The sequence below is a fragment of the Aulonocara stuartgranti genome (assembly GCF_965226115.1).
Source record: "Aulonocara stuartgranti genome assembly, chromosome: 19".
Classification (NCBI taxonomy): Eukaryota; Metazoa; Chordata; class Actinopteri; order Cichliformes; family Cichlidae; genus Aulonocara; species Aulonocara stuartgranti.
The window spans coordinates 31,784,731-31,798,105 of NC_138955.1; the positions used below are offsets into that span (position 1 = coordinate 31,784,731).

Below are 13,375 nucleotides of genomic sequence, written 5' to 3' on the forward strand. Positions count from 1 at the left end.
TACTGAATGGCTCAATTACTACAAACAGAGCTGTTCTCACCGTTGGATGCTCTGTCCGAGTCGTACATGCCGGAAGTCCTTCTGGTTCTTCTCCGGGGAGTGTCTGCAGAGAGAACGACACATTACTCACAGAGACACACCTCACTGTGATGGTCAGTTCAAACTGGACAAATACAGCTTTTCCTGACAGGCATCTTGTGACGTGAACATACACTATTGCCAAATGTATTCACTCATCCACTGTACCACTATAGGCCTGTCTGTAAAGGCTCTCAGTCATTTTCTTTCAAAGCTCCTTAGACCACTATAACCCTACAAACCTGATGAGGCCTTCAGATTACTCAGAGACACTCCATGAATAGGTTTCTCCATATCACCAGGTGCAGTGGTGTATCTGATGCCACTGCATGATGAACTGGGCCTTCAGTTCCAGTCAAAGGAATTCTTGATACTTCGGCATACCAAGTCATTTTAGATCGGTTCATGCTCCCAGTTTTGTAAGAGCAGTTTGGGGATGGACAAAGCATGCTCATGAGGACATGCACGAGCAGGTTTGGTGTGGAAGAGCGTCACTGGCTGCAGAGTCCTGACCTCAACCTGCCAGAAGACCACTGGGATGAATTAAAGCGGAGACAGCGTGGCGAGCCTTCTTGTCCAACATCATTGCTCTACCTCAAATGTACACGACTGGTCAAAAGTTTTAGAACATGTCGTTGAAGTCAGATGAATATCTTCAAATGCTACAAAGGTAAGTGGTGAACTGCCACAGTTTAAGAAAAAAGGAAGTTTAAGTAACCCAAAACGGAAAAATAGTGTAATTTTCATAATTATACAAAAAGAACACAACATGGGTTAACAGTTTAAAGCTGTTCTGCAGCAAAGGAGGCTGATCAGCCTTGAAAGCTGGTGCTACTAATTCCTACAGGTGTTCCAACCTTTCTGGATTACTTACAGCCCCGTCTGTCTGCATAAAGCAGTGTTGGACACACTGTGGTACCCTCGTCAGCATCAGCTGAACAGTACTGTGCTGCAGAAAGCAGTGTGTTGGTACAAACAGGGTGAGAAAAAGGCAATTAACAATGGAAGAGAGACGGACCATCATAACTCTTATAAATGTAGGTCTGTCCTACAGAGAGACTGCAAAGAAAGTCAAGGTGTCAGTGAGTCCAGTTTCCTTCTGCACTATGAAACAAACTGTGACAGGAAGAGTCTGACAGACCCAGAGACACGACTGAATCAGGTCATGTGATGGCGGCTCACAGGACAACAGCTTCAAGCAGCTTAACAGTGCTCGTAGTAAGAAAGTCTGTTTCAGCTGTGAAGAGAAGACTTCAAGCTGCAGGTTTGACAGGATGAGTTGCAGCGAGAAAGCCAGGCAAGACAAAGAGGCTTGTCTGTACCATGAAACACCGACACTGGACTGCTGAAGACTGGAAGAAGGTATTATGGACCGATGGATCAAATGTGAAATCTTCAGTTCATCACACAGGATCTTTGTCGTCGAGTAGGTGAAAGGATGGTTCCACAGTGTGTGTCATCACCTGTCAAACATGGAGGAGGAAGTGTGATGGTCTGGGGCTGTTTGCTGGATCCAGGGTCGGCGACTTGTAGAGTGGGAGGCACCATGAACCAAAACAGCTACCACAGCATTCATGCAGCACCATGCAATGAGACTTTTCTTTTTCTAAGACTTTTGCCTGGTAATGTCCTTCTGGGAGGATGGTCAAAAACTCCCATAAACACATTCCTAAATACTGTAGAAAGCATTCCCAGAAGACTTGAAGCTGTTATAGCCGAGCATGGGCCAACATCACATTAGACCCTATGGGCCAAGAATTGGATGTCACTCAAGTTCATATGCTGGTGAAACCAGATGAGGGAACATTTTTGGCAATAAAGTGCACTACTGAGTGGATTTCTTTGGTATCGGCATGCTCTGTACAGCTTACTGTCTCCGTTGGCCATACTGGAAGTGTCAGTCCTGCTGCTTCTGCAATTGGATAGCCCTTCGCTACTTGAAGTTTTGCTACGCCCAGTGGAGCTGTTGGGTGTGGTCCTGATCTGAGGACGACCACGTTTCCCTACAGTTGGCCTGACAGCCGCCATCAGTGCTGGCTTCTCTTCGTCCTTATCGAGCTCGTCTTTGGTCTGTTGAGTGGAAAGAAAACAGTGAGATGACAATAAAAAGGATGTTTGACCTTAGGATGTCCGTTCATCTCAGAGTGAAGCTCAGCAGGTTTTGGTCAGACAGCCAAGGTAATTCGACATCACAGGACACCTGTCCACCAAACAACCTCTCAGCTTTAACACTAAGCAGTCACACAGAAACATTCCCAGTTACTCAACTTTTATTCATCACATGAACCAATGGTTACTTTTCACCTGTATTTAATGAAGAAAGCTTTTGATCACATTGAAACTCCATAATTATCCATCCTTCAATTTGTGACGTGGCATCTCACCTTCACCTTCTTCTTCTGCTTCCTCTTTGTTGCTTTTTCTGTAGGCCATATAATTCGGTCAGCCTTCACCCACTCATCATACCTGTGCATCAGATACACAAACACCACCAGGTCACACCATCACCTAACATCCCTAAGCACCTGTGACACCAACTTTAGTTTTTATTTTTTTCAGAGTTTAACTGTGGAGCATCTCTGCAAACATAAAATATTTTAAAAGTCTAAACAACAAAAAAATAAGAAGCAATTTCATGGCCACCACAAGATCATTCAGCAACTCCATGTAAACCACCCAAAAAAAACTATGTCAGCACGTGGCATTTGGTTGCTTGGGAAAAGGAGGAGAACGGAGCGACTGCAGCTGTGAGAGCAGCATCAGTGTGATGGGAGAGACTAGTGACATGGACACTGTGGTCAGTGTGCTTTCCTACTCTTCTTTCTATCACGTGTTAAAACAATGAGGTGACTGCTGAATGTCACAGGTACTGGCCAAAGAGGCAGAAAAGGCTCAACTGCAATGTCAACACTGTCTCCACGGAGACAACAGGAGGAGCGATACACCACCTGTTCCAGGTAAATATTTGTTAAAGTTGTACAAAAAACATCTGAAGCATTTCCTGGAATCTTAGGTAAATACTTTTATACGATTTTGTTTTTTGCAGCATTTTTACACAACTTTTGGAAATTTGCATTTCAAGTTATGAAAATGATTCATTAAACATGTTTGTGGTTTTCACTGTGAACATAAAGCTTTTCCTACTCTGATTTTTGTTTGTGAGGGTGTGCTTAAAAAACAAAGAAACAAAACCATACGTGGCAAAGTAAAGAGCTTTTAAAGGTGAAACAAAGTCAAAAACCACTGTCCTGCACTGGTAGTATTCATATGCAGTACATATGTAGTATTCACTGTACACAGGCAGCGTGTGTCTGACAGACTGACCTGACATTCCAGCCGTAATAGTGAACCAGGTAGAACTGTTCACCATTGTCAATGTCAGTCTTCTTGATGTGGGCCTCATAAATCTTCTGAGTCTTTCCTCTTCCGTACTTCACCCTGACCTTCGTTCCAGTTACAGTGTCTCCGTCTTCTTCAGTCTCACTCCTGACACACACACACACACACACACACTCTATCAGCAGCCAACATCAGTACATGCCTGTATTGTATGATTAAGACTACTTTTAGCCCTTTTCCACCAGCACCTACTTGGCTTAGCTTGACTCAGTTTTTAGGGTTTTCCATTAGGTGGTGTTGCCTGATACTGGGTATTGTTTTAGTGTCTGTTAGGTCGGGGTTCCAAGTGAGGTGAGTCAATCCAAAAATGCTTTCCAACAGACTACATGTCACTGATTGGCCAGTCAATAGCATCACTTGATGAGTCGACGGCATCAGAAAAATCAAAACATTTTTGAAACCCAGAAACGAGGGAAAAAATAAATAACGCTGTGATCCCAGAGTCTGACAAAAACATACAAATGATGTCCGGGGCCGTGGTGCTGTAATGAGCCCACGCACACTGAGCTGACAGAGTCAGGTCGGCAGTGCAAAAGAGGCTTTTGTTACTGTGTAACATTATAATAAAAGAAAACTTAGTGTATGAGCTTGTACAGTGGTTGCAAAAGTATTCGCCCCCCTTGAACTTCTCCATATTTTGTCACATTACAGCCACAAACATGAATCAATGTTATTGGACGTCCACGTGAAAGACCAACACAAAGTGGTGCACACGTGAGAAGTGGAAGGAAAATCATACATGATTCCAAACATTTTTTACAAATAAATAACTGCAAAGTGGTGTGTGTGTAATTATTCAGCCCCCTGAGTCAATACTTTGTAGAACCAGCTGCAGTTCCAGCTGCCAGTCTTTCAGGGTCTGTCTCTACCAGCTGTGCACATCTACAGACTGAATCTTTGCTCATTCTTCTTTGAAACAGCTCCAGCTCAGTCAGATTAGATGGACAGCGTTTGTGAACAGCAGTTTTCAGATCTTGCCACAGATTCTCAACTGGATTTAGATCTGGACTTTGACTGGGCCATTCTAACACATGGATATGTTTTGTTTTAAACCGTCCCATTGTTGCCCTGGCTTTATGTTTAGGGTCGTTGTCCTGCTGGAAGCTGAACCTCCGCCCCAGTCTCAAGTCTTTTGCAGACTCCAAGAGGTTTTCTTCCAAGACTGCCCTGTATTTGGCTCCATCCATCTTCCCATCAACTCTGACCAGCTTCCCTGTCCCTGCTGAAGAGAAGCCCCCCCAGAGCATGATGCTGCCACCACCATATCTGACAGTGGGGATGGTGTGTTCAGAGTGATGTGCAGTGTTAGTTTTCCTCCACACATAGCGTTTTGCATTTTGGTCTCATCTGACCAGAGCAGCTTCTTCCACATGTTTGCTGTGTCCCCCACATGGCTTGTGGCAAACTGCAAACTGGACTTCTTATGGTTTTCTGTTAACAATGGCTTTCTTCTTGCCACTCTTCCATAAAGGCCAACTTTGAGCAGTGCACGACTAATAGTTGTCCTGTGGACAGATTCCCCACCTGAGCTGTAGATCTCTGCAGCTCGTCCAGAGTCACCATGGGCCTCTTGGCTGCATTTCTGATCAGCGCTCTCCTTGTTCGGCCTGTGAGTTTAGGTGGACGGCCTTGTCTTGGTAGGTTTACAGTTGTGCCATACTCCTTCCATTTCTGAATGATGGCTTGAACAGTGCTCCGTGGGATGTTCAAGGCTTGGGAAACCTTTGTGTAGCCTAAGCCTGCTTTAAATTTCTCAGTAACTTTATCCCTGACCTGTCTGGTGTCTAAATCCAGTCGAGAATCTGTGGCAAGATCTGAAAACTGCTGTTCACAAACGCTGTCCATCTAATCTGACTGAGCTGGAGCTGTTTCAAAGAAGAATGGGCAAAGATTTCAGTCTGTAGATGTGCAAAGCTGGTAGAGACAGACCCTGAAAGACTGGCAGCTGGAACTGCAGCAAAAGGTGGTTCTACAAAGTATTGACTCAGAGCTGAATAATTACACACACCCCACTTTGCAGTTATTTATTTGTAAAAAATGTTTGGAATCATGTCAGATTTTCCTTCCACTTCTCACGTGTGCACCACTTTGTGTTGGTCTTTCACGTGGAATTCCAATAACATTGATTCATGTTTGTGGCTGTAATGTGACAAAATGTGGGAAAGTTCAAGGGGCCGAATACTTTTGCAACCACTGTATGCACATATCTTGAATACAGGAATAGAAACAATATAAGAATACTGTGATACCATAACGTACAACAGAAGTTTAGCTTCTGCTAATATAAAGACCGTCTGAACATGATCGCATATTTAAATCCTTTCACATTGATTTTTTTAAACCGAATAAAGAAAATAATATAACTTACTTCGGATTAAGCTTCTTGCTCATTTTGCATGTTTTTAACTTCACATTTCTGCATCAGTACAAACGATATTTTTCTTTACTTCAAGTGTAACTTTGTAATTATGTTTTTACACCGACTTCATTTTCACCTTCTCTTATTTACTCACACCCATGTTTTGGTTCCTATTATTCATTATTGTTTTGTGTTTACCTGTCTGCTCTCCTCCTCTCCCCCTCCTCCTCTTCTTCATCGTCCTCATCCTCCTCGTCATCGTCAGAGCCTCTCTCAGAGTCATCATTTCTTCTGTTGCTGCGTCTCCTCACCTCCCTCTGCTGCTCCTCGTGGTTCTCTCCTTCTCCTGGTCCTCCTCTCTTATCCAACTTGGAGGAGGTCTCTCTCTCTGCTTTCACCCGACTCCCCACGCACCTCCTCCTCCCCTGAGAAGAGACGGGGGCAGAAAACATTTCATGTGCTGAAATACTGCTTCGTTGGCTCAGTGTGAGCTTATGCAGCACACACTGGTTTGGGGTGTCAGCATTTCTGTTGGTGTCGAAGAAATCTCTCACTCTTGGGGATGACTGTCTCTCCTTCACGTCTTCCTTCTCACTTTCGCTCTCTGACTCCACCTCCTCCTGTTTGTCAACAACTGTCTCCACCGTCACCGTTGGTGTGGAGGACTCTGTTAATGCTGCTCCCGCTGCCTTTTGACTGGCTGGTGTGGCAGGAGGGCGGGGGTTGTTGTGATGGATGGTTCTGAAAGTAATGGCTGCAGAGCGGCAGTACTCCTCAAACCCATAAAGGTACCTGACGACACAAATAAAGGGTCAGTGGTCTGTGTGGCACGAGTTATTAAACAGCCTTCCTCTGTGATAAGACTTTGCTACGACCACCCACACAATAGAGCGTTAGCTGTCATACTTTTACTAGTGACAGAGCGAAAACCTCGTATCTGTGTGCTTATTGCTGTAAGAAAAACCACATTACCGATACAACGCCGTGTCGTACAGCAGCGAGGAGCTCAGTGTTTATCGCACAGCACAACTTCTGACCGACTTGCATTTGTGCTGATAAGAGAAGAAGACGCCGTCTTTCAGAATGCATGAACCTAGTTGGTTCATTCTCTGTCCAGTTGCCTGTAAAATTATCTTAAATCCAGCAGCAACACAGTAATGTGTCTCACACTGCATAAGGGGTCATCGACCCATTACTGGTTTTCACTAAAAGAAGCACTTTTCCACTTTTGGTCTTGTCCGCCCAAAGAACATCCACTCCAGCAAACCTTCTGGCTTTGTGTTTTGGTCCAGACCAGCAAACTGCTTTTATGGAGGTGATTAATCAAGTGCGTTTAATTAGCAGCACCTGGTTCATACTTACTCTTTTAACCTCTATGGAAGAGGTAACTTGGTTTTTCACAGGACTGCATCTCAACATGTCTGAAGGTTCTCAGACTGATGAGTTGGATGACTAAGGAAAGAGAAGCGTCTGGACTTCTTTAAGGCTACGTCCACACTAATGCGTTTTCAAACAAGACGGCGTTTTGGCTCAAGGAAAACGCAGCGTTTTGAAAACGCTCTCGGAAACGAAGAAGGTGCTTATGTGTCGCAGTGTGGACAGCGAAAACAGACTTTTGAAAACGATGACGTGTGTTAGTCATATGATGCGCACCTTAGCTCGTGATTAGGTAGAGGATCAATAGGAGGTCCACGACCCTTCTAGGGACACTCTCATAGGGCTTAAAATCTGGGACTCTGAGAACGAGCTCCTTAGAGCAGCACTCGGGCTAATATCACTTCGATAAATCAGCCCATGGATTCCTAATCTTTTCAAGTTGTTTTGAAATGGCCTTATACCCCCTCCCTGATTCATGAGCAGCATCAATCAATCCTCTAGACCAGGGGCGTCGAACTCCAGGCCTTGAGGGCCGGTGTCCTGCAGGTTTTAGATATCACCGTGAGTCAGCACACCTGAATCAAATGATTAGTTCATTACCAGGCCTCTGGAGAACTTCAAGACATGTTGAGGAGGTCATTTAGCCATTTAAATCAGCTGTGATGGATCAAGGACACATCTAGAACCTGCAGGATACCGGCCCTCGAGGCCTGGAGTTCGACACCTGTGCTCTAGACACTCTGATGCTTTTACCTCCTTGGCATTATATTAAAACATACCTGAAGGCTGCAGAGCAGCAAACTGCTGGTTTTACACATGGGTCACACTTACAGGGGATCAATTAACACGTTAGCAGCACTGCTACTTACCCTCTTAATTCTTAACACACTGTATATGTTGAACACCTTCTGCATATGATGATGTCATTTGTCACATGCTATTCATGTGGCCATATTCACCTAACTTTATGATCTGCTAAGGACCAGCTAATTGTTTCCATCATGTTCTGATATGATACTGTCAGCAAAGAGGTTATCACCTCAATAAATCAGCCCATGGATTCCTAATCTGATCCATCTTTACATGGTCAGATACAGAGTCAGCACAGCAGTACAATTTACAGAGAGGAAATATTAGAAAAACATCAAGAGGTTAAACACACAACACTGCCTGAAAGGCACACAGCTGCTGCAGGCATGTAAAAACCTTGATGTGAGAAAAAGGATTTTAAAGTCTTAAATAATCAGGCCCCATCTCTCACAGCACCGCATCACCTCGAGCCCTGGGTCAAACCTGAAGTTACCTTGTTAAGCGCCCAGTTCAGTGTAATGCTGATCAGTGCATCACATGCAGACCTCGACCCAGATCCAAACAGAATCAGAACCAAAAAGAGAAAATTGCTTTCTGAGCAACTTATTGTTCTTACTTTTTGTAGGCAGTCTTGACATTGTAGGACGCAGCAGAGTTGAGGACAGGGATGCCCAGATCTATGTAAACCTGCTTCCACACTGTACCAGACTCAATCTGAAACACACGAGGCAGAGTCACGTCACAGCTAGGCACGCACTCCTTCATGTTCATCAGCTGCACACACAGTGGAACCAATCAGGCACTAAGTCAGACAGCCAAGAGGACCATCAGGAGCTCAGTCCACTACTGGAACAGCACTCACATGACCCCACATTCACATCAGTCGTACGATCTGGTAGTACGTGTGTCACCTTCTCACCTTGTGGCAGCCTCCCAGGTGATAGACCAACCTGTAGAGCTTGAAGAGGTTAAGGTCTTTGTAACCCAACACTGGAGGCTTGTTGATGGGAGTCCCTGAAAGAACCAGAGACTGTTAGAGCCAAACATCACAGTTTTAGTATTTACAAGACTTCTTCCTCCTAGCGTTTTTCCCGCTCGGTTGCAGGGTCCGCTTTTCTGCAAAGTCGTCTCCACTTGGGTCGGTCAAGGGCGTTGGTCAGATCGGCTTCGATCTTCTTCACGTCGTCCTTGATTCGGTCCATCCATCTCCGCTTTGGTCTGCCTCTAGGTCGACGTCCTTGGGGGCTGAGCCGCAGTGCTGTTCTCACCACTGAGTTCTCATCGCTCCGTACCACATGTCCGTACCACCGCAGCCTCGCTTCTTGCATCTTATCTGTGATTGGCGCGATTCCCATCCTCTTTCTAACGCCGGTGTTCATGACGTGGTCCCATCGTGTTAGGCCTAGGCACCATCGCAGCATCTGCATTTCCATCGTGTGAAGGGCTTGTTCGTGCTTTGCGGTGGCTGGCCAGCACTCGGATCCATAGAGGGCGACGGGGCGCACTACACTCTTGTAGATCTTTGACTTGAGGCGATTGGGCATTCTTCGGTCACACAGGACGCCGGTGACTTGGCGCCATTTCATCCACGCTGCGTTGATCCTGGCTCGTACATCTAGTAGGATATCGCCGTCATTGCTGATCATCGATCTGAGGTATTTGAAATGAGGTACTTTCGCCAGATCTTCTCCATCGACGCTGATCGTGCCGTCGGTCTGGGGGCCAGCCTCTAAGTATTCGGTCTTGTTGGTGTTGAGCCTCAGGCCGAAGTCAGTTAGGCGAGTCTTCCACTGCTGCGTTTGGTATTGCAGTTCTATTCGCGATTCATCGGCCAGGAAGACATCGTCGGCGTAGAGAAGTGTCCAGGGATGGGGTGACTTGTTAGTATTTACAAGACTAAAGAGTCTTAAACCAAAACTGACAAAATGTTTAACAATTGAGCCAAAAAAACCCAAAAAATTATTTGAATTATTAGTTTGTTTTTTTAAAAGGAACCTTAAGATCACACCTGAGTAAGTGCAAAAGAAAGCACAAGGTTTGTTTTCAGATAAACAACGTTATTTAACAAAAATGAAGCCAAAATGGTGAAACAGTGCGTTTTAGTCAGTGAACAGGAGTCAGTAGGTCAGTGCCCTCACTGCTGGGTCAACCAAAGGCATTTCAGGGAGGTTTCAGGATGACGTGACAATAATCAGGCCTAGACAGAATAAATGCACCAACTAGTTTTTAAAGCATCATCTTGAGACAGGATGTTTCCAACTTTTAAGACATTTCTGCTTTAAGTGACAGCTTTTTAAGTAATGGTTTAATTACTGCCACCTTAAAGGCCTGTGGGATATGGCCCAATAGCAGGAAGACACTGCTCATATTTAACATTAATGGTTGGATTTCTTTGGGCAGTCGTGTAGGAACTGGCTCTAACAGACATGCTGGAAGTTTGGAAGAAGCAACCACTGAAGGCAAGTATATGGACTGGCTCTTACATAGTGCTGAGCACTCAAAGCACTTTATGTTCATACAAGTGCTGTCTGTGTACATGTCACACTCCAGTGAATGTATCAGGACGTATCGAGGTTCAGCATCTCGTCCAAGGATATGCAGGCATGCAGACTGAGCAGTCAGGGATTGAACCACCAACTTTCCAATTAGCAGATTGCGAAGTTGTCTCCCGTTCAGACAGTTCATCTCTTGAGTTTGGTCCATGTTTTTATGCTTGACAGATTCATAGGTCAGTGTTAAGCAGCTCAACAAAATAAATGGGTACATGAATAGGCCAGCCAATAATAAAACAGTACTTTCAATATTGCTTCTTTCACTGTCTCACCTCTGTCCTCCATGAACTTGTAGAGCTGCTGCAGGAAGTGGTCTCTCTCTTCTGGATCTGGCTCCTCCTCTGGCTGGATGGACAGATGTAGACAGACATGCAGACTCAATAACAGCACATTAAGGTTTTGAATGAAACTACCCTCATCTGTGTGACAGCATCAAACTCACCTCTTCTTTTATACGTTTCCTTTTCTTCTCCTCTTCATCATCATGCTCCTCTTCACTTTCCTTCTCCTCTTCATTATCCTCATCTTCACTGGAGGACGAGTCCAGGATCTGGCTCATATCCATTTTCCACAAATCTGGAATCTCCTTGCTGCTCAGGAACATCTGGGCTCCTTCTACACCTGCAGAGAGGGAACAGGGGAACAGGGGAAGACAAAGAAGAGGATGAGGAAAGGACAAGAGGAAGAGTACAAACAGCAAAAAAAAACAACAAGAAGATGACAAAAGGAAATTAATGTGGAAGAAATGTGGTTAAAGAGGTAGACGGGTGGGAAAAAGGGAGACAGAAAGAAGAGAGGAGGTGGAAATATATTACAAACTGTCAGAATGAATAATATTAATTATTATTAATTACAAAATTAAAAATGCTTGCAGCTGTCATTGCCACCTGTCAGCCTCCCAGTCCAAACACCTATGGTATCAATTTAAAAAATACTGTTGTCTCTTTCTCAAGAAGAGAATTCACAAACTTGTCAGAAACTTGACCTCTGACCTTGAGGTCAAGGTCACCAAGGCTCAACCTTAGCTGTGTCCAAATTCATGGGCTGCATCCTCCTGAGGCCGCATTTGTAGACCGATTACGTCACGCGACGCGCCGAAGGCTGTCCAAATTCGTAGACTCCTCCGAATGCAGCCGACAAATGCGTCCTCCTTTTCCCCGAATTTGAAGGATGGGTCGGGTCTGTCCTTCGTGGCCCACCATATCCCAGAATGCATAGCGCGGCCCAGCCAAACTCCAGTTTCCGGCAATGGCGGTAGCTACTAAGTTTTAAAATTACTCTTACTAATCTTTCTGGGTCACAAAATAAACTTTTAACATATTTTCAGGTGAGAAAGTAGCTGTGTAAACATCAAATATCTGCTCGGTTTATCAAGATATCGCATATTTGCAAAAGTGCTCCGATGTTTTCGGAGACGTCTGCTACCCACCAGCTCGATAGCTAGCCGGGAGCTCGAGGGTTACTGGAGCCGCCGAGAACGGCACAACTCCCGGCACATCATTTTCAGATCACCGCGGAGTTTCCCTACTCAGGTTAAACGTAATATATATGTTTAGACAACCTACAAATGTTATTGTTGGGCTTTTTTCAGTGTTTTATTTGTACGTGAGTAAATCAGTTTGGCTGAGATTAAAGTTATTAGATTAGATAAAATAAAACTTTATTAATCCCCCGGGTGGTTTTCACACAGCTGAATAAACATCAAGCAGAAAACTGATTAAACAGAAGTGTGAGACGGTCGAGAGTTTACACCAGTGTCCTGTTATATTTTAGATAGCAAGGAGCAGACGGCCGAGTTTATTAAACTCCACCGAGACAGTGGAAGGTGAGACCGTCCCATTTCACAGCCGTTTACTTCCGGCCTACCCGACCTCCTGGGGACCCGGCCCACGTAGACTGCGAAGGCCGGGTCCTCGGGAGGATGCAGCCCATGAATTTGGACACAACTCTTGTCTGTTATCTATTTGAAGCTCCTATGTCACCTCGTTTGGACAACAGTACCCCACTGGCCTTTTACAGCTGAGGGGTGAAAAGCAGACTGAGATAAGGATGCAGATGAATCTGGTAGCTTCAAGCTGTAACTACTCACCTCTTCTGTGGGAGAACTCAGAGATGCTGATGGCACTAACGAGGTGGACGTGTCTCCTGGCCACAGTGTAACTTAAAGAATCAAAAAGAAGGGACAAGAAGAGACGAGTTGAGACAAAGTTCATGGTGAAAGAGTTTGAGTTCATGATTTCAAACACATTTTTAAAGATGTATTTGTGTGTATAAAATTATATGTGAATGGAGCTCAGGGCAGATTCATATTGGTTGCTAAGTATATAAAATAGGTCTAGACATGCCTACTGATGTTACATCAGCAGAAATGTGAATGAAATTTTGTTATTCGGACCGAGTAGGCAATCTGAATAACAACATTTCCCCTTCCTTGACTTTCCCTGCTCATTCGGACTGAGAAGGCAGGGCACCACTGAGGTGCTCTGGTTGGCACGCTTTCTTCACGAGGCCATCTGTGTGCTGTTTGCATGTTCTTCCTGTGTCTGCGTGGGTTCTCTCCACATACTCCAACTTTCTCTGACAGTCCAGACACATGCAGTTAGTGGGGTTAGGGTAACTGGTGAGTATAAGTCGCCCATAGATGTGAGTGTGAGTGCAAATGGTTTAGTTGTCTGGTTGTTGGCCCTGCAAGAGACTGGCAACCTACCCTGCCTCTTGCACTATGACAGCTGGGATAGGCTCCAGCCCCACACGACCCTAAAAATCGGATAAGTGGAAGAGGATGGATGGATGGATAGAA

At 44.9% G+C, this 13,375-nt stretch overlaps 1 protein-coding gene across 3 annotated transcripts in view; it reads right to left on the bottom strand.

Moving 5' to 3' along the window:
- arid4a (AT-rich interactive domain 4A) overlaps positions 1-13,375 on the bottom strand; it is a 38,897-nt gene that overhangs the window by 9,280 nt on the left and 16,242 nt on the right. For all 3 annotated transcript variants that reach the window (XM_082515718.1, XM_082515717.1, XM_082515719.1), the window contains exons 10-20: positions 12,665-12,735; positions 11,018-11,196; positions 10,848-10,920; positions 8,943-9,037; positions 8,640-8,737; positions 6,391-6,628; positions 6,035-6,261; positions 3,403-3,564; positions 2,463-2,544; positions 1,950-2,148; positions 41-103 (exon numbers count right to left, since the gene is read on the bottom strand). In XM_082515718.1, coding sequence (XP_082371844.1) covers positions 41-103; positions 1,950-2,148; positions 2,463-2,544; positions 3,403-3,564; positions 6,035-6,261; positions 6,391-6,628; positions 8,640-8,737; positions 8,943-9,037; positions 10,848-10,920; positions 11,018-11,196; positions 12,665-12,735 — 1,487 coding nt within the window. The remainder of the gene's footprint in view (positions 1-40; positions 104-1,949; positions 2,149-2,462; positions 2,545-3,402; positions 3,565-6,034; positions 6,262-6,390; positions 6,629-8,639; positions 8,738-8,942; positions 9,038-10,847; positions 10,921-11,017; positions 11,197-12,664; positions 12,736-13,375) is intronic.